Source organism: Euphorbia lathyris, chromosome 1 (genome assembly GCF_963576675.1).
Source record: "Euphorbia lathyris chromosome 1, ddEupLath1.1, whole genome shotgun sequence".
NCBI classification, from domain to species: Eukaryota; Viridiplantae; Streptophyta; class Magnoliopsida; order Malpighiales; family Euphorbiaceae; genus Euphorbia; species Euphorbia lathyris.
Window position 1 is genome coordinate 3,686,120 of NC_088910.1, and position 11,999 is coordinate 3,698,118.

The 11,999-nt window shown below is 37.4% G+C and overlaps 1 protein-coding gene across 2 annotated transcripts; it reads left to right on the forward strand.

The window, feature by feature from the left end:
* The first annotated feature begins 3,180 nt into the window (after positions 1-3,180).
* LOC136224782 (uncharacterized) lies at positions 3,181-8,779 on the forward strand. 2 transcript variants are annotated; one of them, XM_066013409.1, is made up of 10 exons: positions 3,181-3,246; positions 4,522-4,700; positions 4,814-4,906; positions 5,456-5,620; positions 5,705-5,851; positions 6,357-6,521; positions 6,662-6,787; positions 7,293-7,457; positions 7,543-7,673; positions 7,808-8,779. In XM_066013409.1, the coding sequence occupies exons 2-10, from the start codon at positions 4,563-4,565 to the stop codon at positions 8,106-8,108; spliced, it is 1,431 nt and encodes a 476-aa protein (XP_065869481.1). In that variant the 5' UTR covers positions 3,181-3,246; positions 4,522-4,562; the 3' UTR covers positions 8,109-8,779. The 2 variants fall into 2 exon arrangements, with proteins under 2 accessions (XP_065869481.1, XP_065869970.1); XM_066013898.1 differs by having other exon boundaries at positions 7,296-7,457.
* Positions 8,780-11,999: the final 3,220 nt, after the last annotated feature.

The window sequence follows — 11,999 nt, forward strand, 5'->3', positions numbered from 1 at the left end:
GAATGGCCCACTCCTAGGAATGTGGGGGATATCAGGAGTTTTCATGGGCTAGCAACATTTTATCGCCGATTCATCAAAAACTTCAGTGCCATAGTGGCCCCATTGACGGAATGTTTGAAGAAGGGAAGGGGGTTCGAGTGGGCGGATGCCCAAGAGAAGAGCTTCGCCCTGATCAAGGAAAAGTTGAGTACAGCGCCCGTGCTGACATATCCCAATTTTGATATACTGTTCGAAGTTGAGTGTGATGCCAGTGGAGTTGGGATTGGTGGAGTCTTGATGCAAGAAAAGAGGCCCATTGCATATTTCAGTGAGAAGCTCTGTGAGGCACGGAAAAAGTGGGCCACATATGATCAAGAGTTTTATGCTGTAGTGAGGGCGTTGAAAGTTTGGGAACATTACTTGGTGGGGAAAGAATTCATCCTCTACACTGACCACCAAGCTCTCGAGTACCTGGGAAGTCAGCAGCAACTTCGAAGCTCCATGCATGCCCGGTGGTCCGCCTTCATAGATAAGTTGCCCTATAAGCTTATCCATAAGGCTGGAAAACAGAACAAGGTGGCGGACGCCTTGAGTCGAAGGGTGTCACTAATAAAAACAGTCAACCTGGAGACCGATTGTTTTGAACACATCAGAGGAGAATACTTGGCGGATCCTGACTTTGGCAGTATCTGGGAGAAGTGTCAACACCAGCATGGGGATGGGGCGTATCATCTGATGGATGAGTATCTCATGAGGGGCAACCAACTTTGCTTACCCTGCACTTCCATCCGCGAAAAGGTTGTTCGTGATCTACATGGCGGATCCCTTGGAGGGCATTTTGGGCGAGATAAGACATTTGAAGCAGTGAGTTCTCGTTATTTCTGGCCTAAGATGAGAAGAGATGTTGCCTACTTCGTAGAACGATGCTATATTTGCCAGACCGCTAAGGGACGCACTACAAATGCTGGCTTGCAACTACCTTTGCATGTGCCAGAGACCATATGGGAGGATCTGTCCATGGACTTTGTCCTAGGGTTGCCCAGAACTCAGAGAGGCATGGATTCCATCTTTGTTGTGGTTGATCGGGTTTCAAAGATGGCCCACTTCATACCTTGTCGTAAAACTAATGATGCCTCAGCGACTGCTAAGCTATTCTTCAAAGAGATTGTCAGGCTACATGGCGTACCTAAGAGCATTGTCTCGGATCGTGATACGAAGTTCCTCAGTCACTTCTGGCGAACGTTGTGGGCTCTATTTGATACGTCTCTGAAGTTTAGTACCACCGCCCACCCTCAAACAGACGGACAGACCGAGGTGGTCAATAGAACTTTGGGAAACTTACTGCGCAACAAATGTAAGGATAAGCCCAGGATGTGGGATGTGGTTTTAGCCCAAGCTGAGTTCGCCTACAATGGCTCTGTACATTCGGGAACCGGGAGATCCCCATTTGAGGTGGTATACACGAAGACCCCGAATCACGTCCTTGATATAGCCCATCTTCCTAAAGGAAACGTGACTGCCAACCAGCTGGCCAAGGATTATGTACAGATGCACCAAGAGGTGAGAGAGACTCTTGAAGAGAGAAATCGAAAATTAAAGGCTAAGGCGGATGAGCACCGCAGGGACCTACAGTTTGAGGTTGGGGATGAGGTTATGGTCTATTTGGGCAAAGAGAGACTCGCCAACGCCACAAGCAGCAAGCTTCGGCCTAGGAAATACGGGCCATATAAGGTCACCAAGAAGGTCAATGCCAATGCCTATCATATAGCATTGCCGAATTGGCTTGGTAAAATCTCACCAGCGTTCAACATCCGTGACCTTAGCCCGTGGAAGCCGGATGGTCCTTTGGAGTTCAACAAGGATGAATCAGTGCCGAGATCTTTTAAAGAAGGAGAGAATGATGCGGACATCCTAACTGGGATCACTGATCACGCGCGCTCTGGCGGATCCTCAGACATCAGACCCACGGAGGTTGTACCTAGGAGGGCAGATCCCCAGGACATACGAGCGGGGCGGATCTAGGAGTACACAAGGAGGCGTATCAACATCTACCCCTGGGCGGATCTCCAGGTTTACTTCCTCCCGAAGTAATTCACCAACAACCCTGACAATCCGTACCTGTACCATTGTACTGATTGTCGGGGCGAATCACCTATTTTACCCTTTTACGGATAGCCTTATTGAAACCCTAGTAGGGGTAGTCCTTGTCTTTTATTATCATTAGGAGGATGTATTTAAACCCTCATTTTGTAAGGATGAACCAACTTTTTAATCAATCAAAATCATTCTCTTTGAGAACCTAAGGTTTATACCTTGTTTATTGGGATTCACTCCTTCTAGTTTAGCTAGAGAAAAACCTCTTTGTTGGTTTACGATTAAAACCTTCATTTATCGCTTTCAATCTGTATCAACTTGTTGAAAAAACTGAATGGATGAAGCCTAGAGTTAATTTAAAAATCAACAGAAATATGTAGGTCATGAATATTAGAAAAGTTAGCTCAAATACAAAAATGAAAGCATGCAACCTGTCATTAGAAGCAAACTGAGATCATTCCGATACGGTATACAATATTCATTCAGTTATGCCTTAATCTAATAAGAACTGAACCAACAGAAATATGATGATGAAGCTCAGAGTTGATTAAAAAAATCAAAAGAAATATGTTGGTCATCAAGAAGGAAATGTTGGGGAAGAGCCAAAAGATTCGCTGATCTATTGAACTTATTAATTACTTATAATTAGTACAATATGATTAATCATCTATCTTATGATTGATCAGTTATTTAATAGCATTTAACAGAGTTACTGACGCTTTGGCTAAGCACTGTGCCCCCTTTAGGGTACTGTTAATTCATCACCAAGTTTTTGTGGAACTTTTATTTGGCATGATTTCAGTAGTTTAGAGGAATTTAGATTTGCTTAGTTTTATGGTTTTTTTTTTCAATTTTGTTCTTTTCTTTTCCTATTTATATTTGTGTCCTCGTGGTTGTTTGGGTACCAACCTAGTTACCATTTTCCCTGCTTTTACTTAAAAAAACATTCAACAAAATTGAAAATAAAATACATTATATAATATTCATTCAGTTATATTTGAACTCTTCACTAAAGTATATGCCCTCCAAAATGGAAATGCCAGGTGTCACTCTGGATTCTGGTGCTCACTCTTTTGTGTCATCCTCTGTCTACAACTCATCACTTTCTTTTCCTTCTCTTTGTTCATTTTCACTCTCTCTTCTCTTTGTTCATCTTTGCACTGCATTTTTTAGGTAAAACTGCTACTACTGTTATATACTTGTTTGTAGTTTCTTTTTTTTTTGATTTTGGGTATTTTTCTATGCTATGGTGGTATTTTTTTTTCTGTGGGTACATCAATCTGCATCCTACATTAGATGATGGCTTAATCATTTTGTTTTTACTTGAATTTCCTTGTCAAATTTCTAGTTTTTCAGAATCTTGCTTTTGATGATGGTCGATTTCAAAAATAACTGAATCATTTTTAGGTTTACAATGATCGATTGGTAATTTCCTTGGTTGGATTTTTTAGGTTTGAGTTGATTTTTAGGTTCAATTGGTACTTTTTTTTGTGTTTTTAGTTGAAGATATGATGAATTTGATGATGATTTTCAAAAAAACTGAATAATTTTTAGGTTTAGAAGGTCTGATTTTTAAATTTGATTTATTGAATTGGATAATTACATCCAAAGATAATGTGAAATAAAAATCTTATATCTCTCAAAGTAAAACAGAGGTTCAGTTAGTACTTTTTGAACTTTATAGTTGAAGATGACATGAATCTGGTAGGGTTTAGATTGTCCTCCTGGTACATTCATTAAAGGGTGAAATCTAAATCTAATCTGGTAGGGTTTGTGAAATCGAACGTCACTAGTGATATGGTTTCAAAAATATTTAGATTGTTGCCTTTCAATGGAAATGTGCAACGAAAAGGAGAATTGTCCAATCCTTAATTTTTTCTTCTTCAAAAATGAAAACGTGCAGAATTAATGTGAAGTGTTGGTTTGATATGGTTTTGTTATATTCTTATATCTTGTAAACAAAGGTTTAACTCACCCTAAAAGGTATCTCAAAGGGTGAGGATTGTCCCACATATTTAAAGAGCTATATAGCTTCCTCATTTAGCAATGTGGGATGTTTAACACGCTCCTTATGTCCAATTCATTTGGTGTGTGACGCTAATATCACCAATATTGAACCATTGCTCTGACAGCATGTAAATAAAGAGTGAGGATTGCCTCACATATTTAAGGAGTCATATAGTTTCCTCATTTATCAATGTGAGATGTTTAACTATTGCAATTTACTTTGTTGTTATAATGTTTGATGTTTTCGGTTATTTATTTTATTCAAAATTTTGTCTTAGCGGCAAAGAGGATGGTACTGACACCCTTTTGCTGTTCTTCCAATATAGCTCATATTCTGCATTTTGTTTCGATTAGAAACTATTAATGCATTCTATTATGAAATTTGAGTTGTTATATTATGGTGAAAATAATCTAATCTTCAGTATTATGGGACAAATGTAGGTTTTCGTTGGAGCACCATTGTGGGTTAGTTGTCTCCTAACATGATTGATAAGAGAAACGACGGTTATAAGGGGGACAACATTGAAAGGATACAACATTCACAGAAACAAACTAAATCAAATACTTTAAATGAGGGTAACTCATCTACTTTGCCTCCTCAAACAATAGGAGCAGATGGGGTAAGATTTCTCTTTCGTTTTAATATCTGCTTATAAAAGGTCAAATAAGCTGTTGTCGAGATTATTGTCTATTTCTTCATTTTATGTTCTCTTTCGGTTAATGTTTGCTACAGAAACCTCCTGCTGATGCACTTAATTCATTAGCTGATGCCGGAGCTGTCATGGAAAAATCGTCTGAGAAACATGTACTCATTAATGAAAAACAAGTGAGTTTTGTGTTTGCTATTATCCTAATTTATATTATATTTGGTATTATTGTTAGGGATAAGGTACCAAAATAGATTTTTGGTTTTTGGGAAAGCATGAAAGTAGGCTTAACATTTCCCCGATAACAAAATGTCACACGTCATTCATATTACTCTGTTAAGTTCCGATTTCTCTCTCCATGTTCAATTGACAGAACTTAACCTAGTAATATGGGTAACATGCCACGTTACGTTATCAAGGCCTATATTGGTGTCATTTCATAGGTGGAGTCTAAATTGATACTTCTCGAAAAACAAATTTTTTTTTTTCGTACACGGGTTCGAGTCTTAGGAGCGGCCTCTTGCCAATTAAATTGGCAAGGGAAGGCTTGCCCCCAATACACCCTTGTGGTGGGACCCCTCCCCGGACCCTCGCTCAGCGGGGACGCGTAATGCGATCGGACCTTATCCATTATTGTTACTATTGTTTTACCAAACAACTAGTTAAAAAAGAGCTGTTTAATCTCCGCATCTTTATGCTTTGTCTTCACTTTTTCTTTCATCCAAAAGGTTGTGAATCCCAATGGTGATAGGATAGAGCATGCGACTTCTTCTTCTACAAAAGCAATTAAAGTTTATACAAGGCGTGCCAGAAAGAAAGTAGTAGGAGAAGAGGATGCTATACTAACTAAACAGGCATGTGGAGCTGTGGAAATTGATCTTAACACATCAATGGTATGAATAACATTTTCTTTAGTATTTTTTTTATTGTTCCTATTGGTATTATAGTTTTTCATGTGCCACTTTTTCCATTATTAGCCCAATAGACTACAAGAATCGAATCTAAAACCCATTGAGCAAGGAATCAAAATTTTAGTTCAAGCAACGACCACAACTGACTTTACTGATGCTGGAGCTCTCATGGAAAAAGGGTCAGAGAAACATGTACTCATTGATGAAAAACAAGTGGGTTTCCTCTTTTCTACTTCTATATCCTAATTTATATTATATTTGTTATTATTGTTAGCTGTAAGCTACAAAAATAGGTTTTTGGTTTTTGAGAAAGTATCAATATGGACTTCACTTATAAAATACCATCAAAGTAGCATTCACATTTAAAAAAGAGTATCAATTTAGGCCCTGATAACGATATGTCATACGTCATTTAAATGACTTTGTTAAGTTTTGATTTCTCTCTCCTCCTAAAATTGATAGAACTTAACCTAGTAATATGAATGACGTGTCAAGTTCTGTTATTCAGGTGTAAATTGATACATTTTTTGCATATTAGGCATATATTGGTGTTATTTTATAGTTAGAGCCTAAATTGATACTTCCCAAAAAACCAAAGACCTATTTTGGTACCTTATGCATTATTGTTTCTACTGTTTTACCGTACATCTAGTTAGGGAAGAGCTATTTAATCTCCTCCTTTTTATGCTTTGTTTTCACTTTTTCTTTCATCCAAAAGGTTGTGAATCCCGGTGGTGATATGATAGAGCATGTGACTTCTTCTTCTACAAAAGGAATTAAAGTTTATACGAGGCGTGCCAAAAAGAAAGTAGTAGGAGAAGGTTATGCTAAACTAACTAAACATGCATGTGGAGCTCTGGAAAATGATCTTAACGCATCAATGGTATGAATAACATTTGCTTTAGTATTTTTTTTAGGGTAAATTTCAAATAAAACCCATGTGGTTTTATTTGAAATTTACCTTTTTTTTTATTGTTCCTATTGGTATTAAACTTTTTCATGTGCCACTTTTTCCATTATTAGCCCAATAGACTACAAGAATCCAATCCAAAACCCATTGAGCAAGGAAGCAAAAATTTACTTCAAGCAATGACCACAACTGACATGGAAAAAGGGTGCGAGAAACTTGTACTCATTGATGAAAAACAAGTCAGTTTCCTATTTGCTACTTCTACATCTTAATTTATATTATATTTGTTATTATTGTTAGCAGTAAGGTACCAAAATAGGTTTTTGGTTGTTGGGAAAGTATCAATATGAGCTTAAGGTACAAAAGAACATCAAAGTAGGCTTAAAGTTTTAAAAAAAAGTATCAATTTAGGCCCCAATAACGAAATATCACATGTCATTCATATTACTCTGTTAAGTTCTGATTTCTCTCTCCACGTACAATTGACAGAACTTAACCTAGTAATATGAATAATGTGTCACTTTCCATTATCAATGCCTAAATTGATACATTTTTTAAATGTTAGACCTATATTAGTGCTATTTTATAGGTGGACCCTAAATTGATAATTCCCAAAAACCAAAAGCCTATTTTGGTACCTTATCCGTTATTGTTCTTAGTATTTTACCAAATAGCTAGTTAAAAAACAGCTATTTGAACTCTCCTCTTGTATGTTTTTTTTGTTTCACTTTTTCTTTCATCAAGAAGGTTGTGAATCCGAATGGTGATAGGATAGAGCATGCGACTTCTTCTACAAAAGCAATTAAAGTTTATACAAGGCGTGCCAGAAAGAAAGTAGTAGGAGAAGGGGATGCTAAACTAACTAAACATGCATGTAGAGCTTTGGAAAATGATCTTAATGCATCAATGGTATGAATTGCATATTCTTTAGAATTCTTTTTTATTGTTCCTATTGTTATTATAGTTTTTTATGTGTCACTTTTTCCATTATTAGCCCCATAGACTACAAGAATCGAATCCTAAACCCATTGAGCAAGGAAGCAAAACTTTACTTCAAGCAACGACCACAACTGACTCTGCGGAAACTCTCAACTTAAATCAGGTTGACATGCTTTTGATGCTGAGGTAATATTTAATTCGTCTGCTAAATCTATTGTCTATTGAATATGCAAGAAACGTTTTATTTCGAAACTGTTAAAGAGAAGTTGTATGTATATGTGCTTTTTTCATTTTATTTCGATACACGTTTTTGTAAATAGTGCAAGGACCCGAGCTAGACAGAAGCAAAGAACTTCCATCAGGAACAGAAGCCAGGCAGCGATTCCTGGTTCTAGAATTCAGGGACATGAACCACAGCTTCTGTTGAATGCAGGCAGTATAGAATTGGTGAGAGTGCATACTCCAGAAATTGGTCAGAAGCAGCCTGTGCATACTCCATTGAGTGCGATAAATGTTTCCATTTTCCGTCGTTTAAATTCATGTAAGAATCTTTCCATCTTACTAGACCCCAGAAGGACTCGCTGCCTTCAGGAGCAATTGGCAGGGAAGGAACCTGCTTGATGCAGCGGAATAAACAGACTTTCGTTCTAAACGAATGCTCGCGCACGACTAATGAAAATTGGAAAAAAAGAGATTAAACTCTGAAATTTTTATTAATCAATAACTGCCTTACATAAGGTGGGGGTCGAGCCTTTATATAGGCTGACAAATAAAAACCTAATCCGAAACCTAAAAGGAAAAAGAAAACAACAAAACAAGGAAAGTGCGATAAAACACAAAAAAGGCCGAATTGAGGCCCTAAACGACCTCGGATGGCTATAATCCTTGCAATGTGTCATCCAGTTCAAAATCGCCTAATTTAATCGCTGACAGCCAGATGATGGTGTTGAACAACTCAGCAGAAAATCTAGGAAAGATGTGTTTCTGGTTAGAACAAGAGCTTGATTCTCTTTGGCTTGGTGTTAGAAAATTCCGGCAGGGCAATTGGGAAGAAATGTTGAAAGACTCCTCTTTATATTTCTCAGAGCTTAAAACTGCCCATGATTTGGCACAAAAGTGGAAGACGGAGAGACTCAAAATCCTCCACTCTGCAGAAACATCAGATAACTTTGGTTAAAGTGTCTCCCTTTTTCTCAAGATTAGCAGTGAGTTGAGTAGAAACTAGTAGCAACAGTAGCATCAAATGTTGTAGCTAATAGACTATTGTGTTTTCAGTAATTTATATGCATCATCATCAGTAATTTATATTCAGTTACGTTGTTCAGTTTCCATTTGGTATTTGGAATAATCTGTAATGAGTTTGTTTAATCAAGTTTTGTGAGTTTGTTTAAAGAGATAAAGTACAAAAGTATATTTATTCTTGTTAGTCAAGATCAATTTTATTTCTAATTAAATTTTATCCTACAATTGACTTAACCATAATTATAATCTACAATTATCTCAATAAATCAATTATTCCCACTTGATATGCTATACATCAAATTTCGACCTACACTACCCTATAAATTATAATATAATTGGAATTATCTCATATAAATTATTGTTTCTAATTAAATCTTATCCTACAATTGATTTAACCATAATTATAATCTACAATTATCTCAATAAATCAATTATTCCCACTTATACATCAAATTTCGACCTACACTACTCCATCCGATAATTACTGTCTCGTCCTCCGGTTCGAAGTCTCATGTGTGACTCAATAGGTCCCTATTACTACTAGCAGTATTGAACTAATTTTTCCAAATTACATTCAATCGTTTGTATAACATAATGAGTGCAAACTGTGAATAGCAAAATCGTAAATATTCCCTAGAGTAATAAGAAGACAGGTTGATTCCGTCGTATACCTTTCTGTATTAGTTCTAGTGTAATTCAATCTTTCGTCGGCTATATCCTTAAACGAATATGTAACTATGAATTATGTCAAGTTACATATGAGATGTTGGTTTTACTTGTTCTGGTAGAATTAATTCTGAATAGATAGGTTAACTCAAATCTCCATTTCTACTCTTAATCCTATCACCTTGCAAGGATTTCAAATCAATTCTCCACAAGTGGCCCTTGGATATATCTCTCACTTATCAAGAGTGATGAATGATAAATCTAATATTAACTATTATGCAATTACTTTGTGTGACACCCAACAAGTGACACACACAACCCAGGATCATTCCTGTTATTTACAAGTATTTATTTCCTAAAACAATTGTCTATAGGACATAAAACCCCAACATTAATTGGCTACATCTCTCCCACTTTTGTAGTGGCCTCTCAATAGCTTATCTCGAGTGACCCCGAAAAGATCAATGACAGTGTCTGAAGCTTATATGAGCCCTAGTCAGCAGTCACCATATCCCCCTCTACTAGGATACGCAAAACCTGGCATACGTCATGCAACGAAATAGTCATCTCATCGAAAGACAGGTGAAATGATAACGTGTCTGACTGCCAACGCTCGGCAAAAAAAGCCATCATAGGTGCATCAATGTTGGCATACATGATCTCTAAAAGTGTGCCAACCCAGATGACTGTATAAGCGCCTGCACCTCCTTGTCGAACCCTCGCACCATGTGAGCAGCCTCTTGCAAAACTCGGATCTGGTATGGCATATGAGGACGCCCCTCTGATGACCTCTCCAAATCCTAGCTGCAATATGTCCTATGAAGTTGAGGACGCCCCTCTAATGACCTCTCCAAATCATTTCATTTGACAAAGTTGAGACTGAAATTTTGTTGTTTTATAGGTGAAAACTAAAATGACTCTTTTCAAAAAAACCTTAAATCTATTTGGATATATTATTCTGATTTTTAATTAGAACATGGATAACCAGGGGTGTATTAAGCAGACATCCCAACTAGGTTGGCACCCCTGCCCGCAACAGAGAATCTGGATCCGATATTATTAAATAAAAACGAAAAATGAGTACAGAAAACAATGTCAAATGCTAGGAGAACCTATAAACGGTTTGACCCGTTAAATTACAAAATAAAGCAAGGATGGAATGTGGTCCCACCAGACGGGGTTGGTGATTGTCCTGACGTAATAAGCAAGGATGTCCGCTACTTGGTTACCTTCCCTGAAGACATGTGAGACTACTATTGTCATATGTCGAAGCTGCTGCAGGCATCGTATCCATTTCTGTCGTATAGACCACGGAACTGTCAAAGTTCGACTCCGGATAACTTGAACGATGACCTAGGCAGAGTCACTTTCTACTCAGATATTAGTCCATCCCCGATCATAAGCCAGACAGATAGCGTGAATGGCAGCAGAAAGCTCTGCAGTGTAGGAGAATGAAAGTTATGTTAAAATTAATAAACTTATAATTACATTTAATAATAATAATAATAATAAAATCTATCTTCACGTGATGGAGAGATGTCCCTCCATGAATGGAAAATCAAATTAATAATTATTGTGAGAAAGCAACAAAATAGTCAAAGATAAGAAGATAAGAAGACAAGAAGACAAGAAAGACTATTAATGCTTTGACAATTTGTAATAGGTAGTTGGCGATGATGGTTATAAATTAGAATAAATTGTATGTAGGCTTTGAGTAGTTTTCAATAAAAAGTATATGAGTGAGTGAGGGTCTATAATCCGAAAAACCTTTTTTGAGTTGTTGTAATGTTTTGATAATTATCAATTTGAGTTCCTTTCTATTATAAAATCTCCTCTCTATTTTCAACAAAGTGGTATCAGAGCCATATTACGAGAGTCAGTCTTTCGCCAAACAGACCTTATAAAAAATGTCAGACGGTCTCAAACTTCCTTATCAATACCCTCAGCTCACAAAAACCAATTATTCAAGTTGGTGTATTCGAATGAAGGCATTACTCGGATGTCAAGATGTCTGGGATATTATCGAAAAAGGCTATGTAGTCCCAGGCAATGAGGCAACGTTGACACAGGCAGAAAAAGATACTCTGCAGAAAAATCGCAAAAGCGATCAAAAGGCGCTTACACTCATCCATCAAGGTTTGGATGAATTAATGTTCGAGAAAGTAGCCGAGGCTACCACCGCCAAACAAGCGTGGAAAATCCTACGAGTTTCTCTTCAAGGGGAGGAGAAAGTGAAAAAAGTTCGTTTACAGATGCTGAGAGGAGAATTTGAGATGATGAGGATGAAAGAGACGGAGGCCATTAGTGATTACTCATCCCGAGTAAAATCTGTCGTAAATCAGATGCGGCAGTATGGAGAAAAAATTGAAGAGTCCAGAATTGTTGAAAAAATTATGCGATCACTACTACCAAAATTTGATTACGTAGTGGTGGCTATGGAGGAGTCTAGAGACATCAGTGAAATTTCAGTTGACAAAGTTATAGGGTCACTACAAGCACGAGAGGAGCGGTTTGAGAAACGAAGAGAAGATTCCGCAGAACAAGTTTTAGCAACAAAGGCTGTGTTTAAAAATGGCGAAAGTAGTCAGTCCGGCAGAGGACGCG

Excerpts from the sequence above, each read along its gene's own strand:
- LOC136224782 (XM_066013409.1), top strand. The coding sequence starts at position 4,563 with ATGATTGATAAGAGAAACGACGGTTATAAGGGGGACAACATTGAAAGG. Across the intron at positions 5,852-6,356 it reads TACTCATTGATGAAAAACAA|GTTGTGAATCCCGGTGGTGA; the intron begins GTGGGTTTCCTC and ends TTCATCCAAAAG. Across the intron at positions 6,788-7,292 it reads TACTCATTGATGAAAAACAA|AAGGTTGTGAATCCGAATGG; the intron begins GTCAGTTTCCTA and ends TCTTTCATCAAG.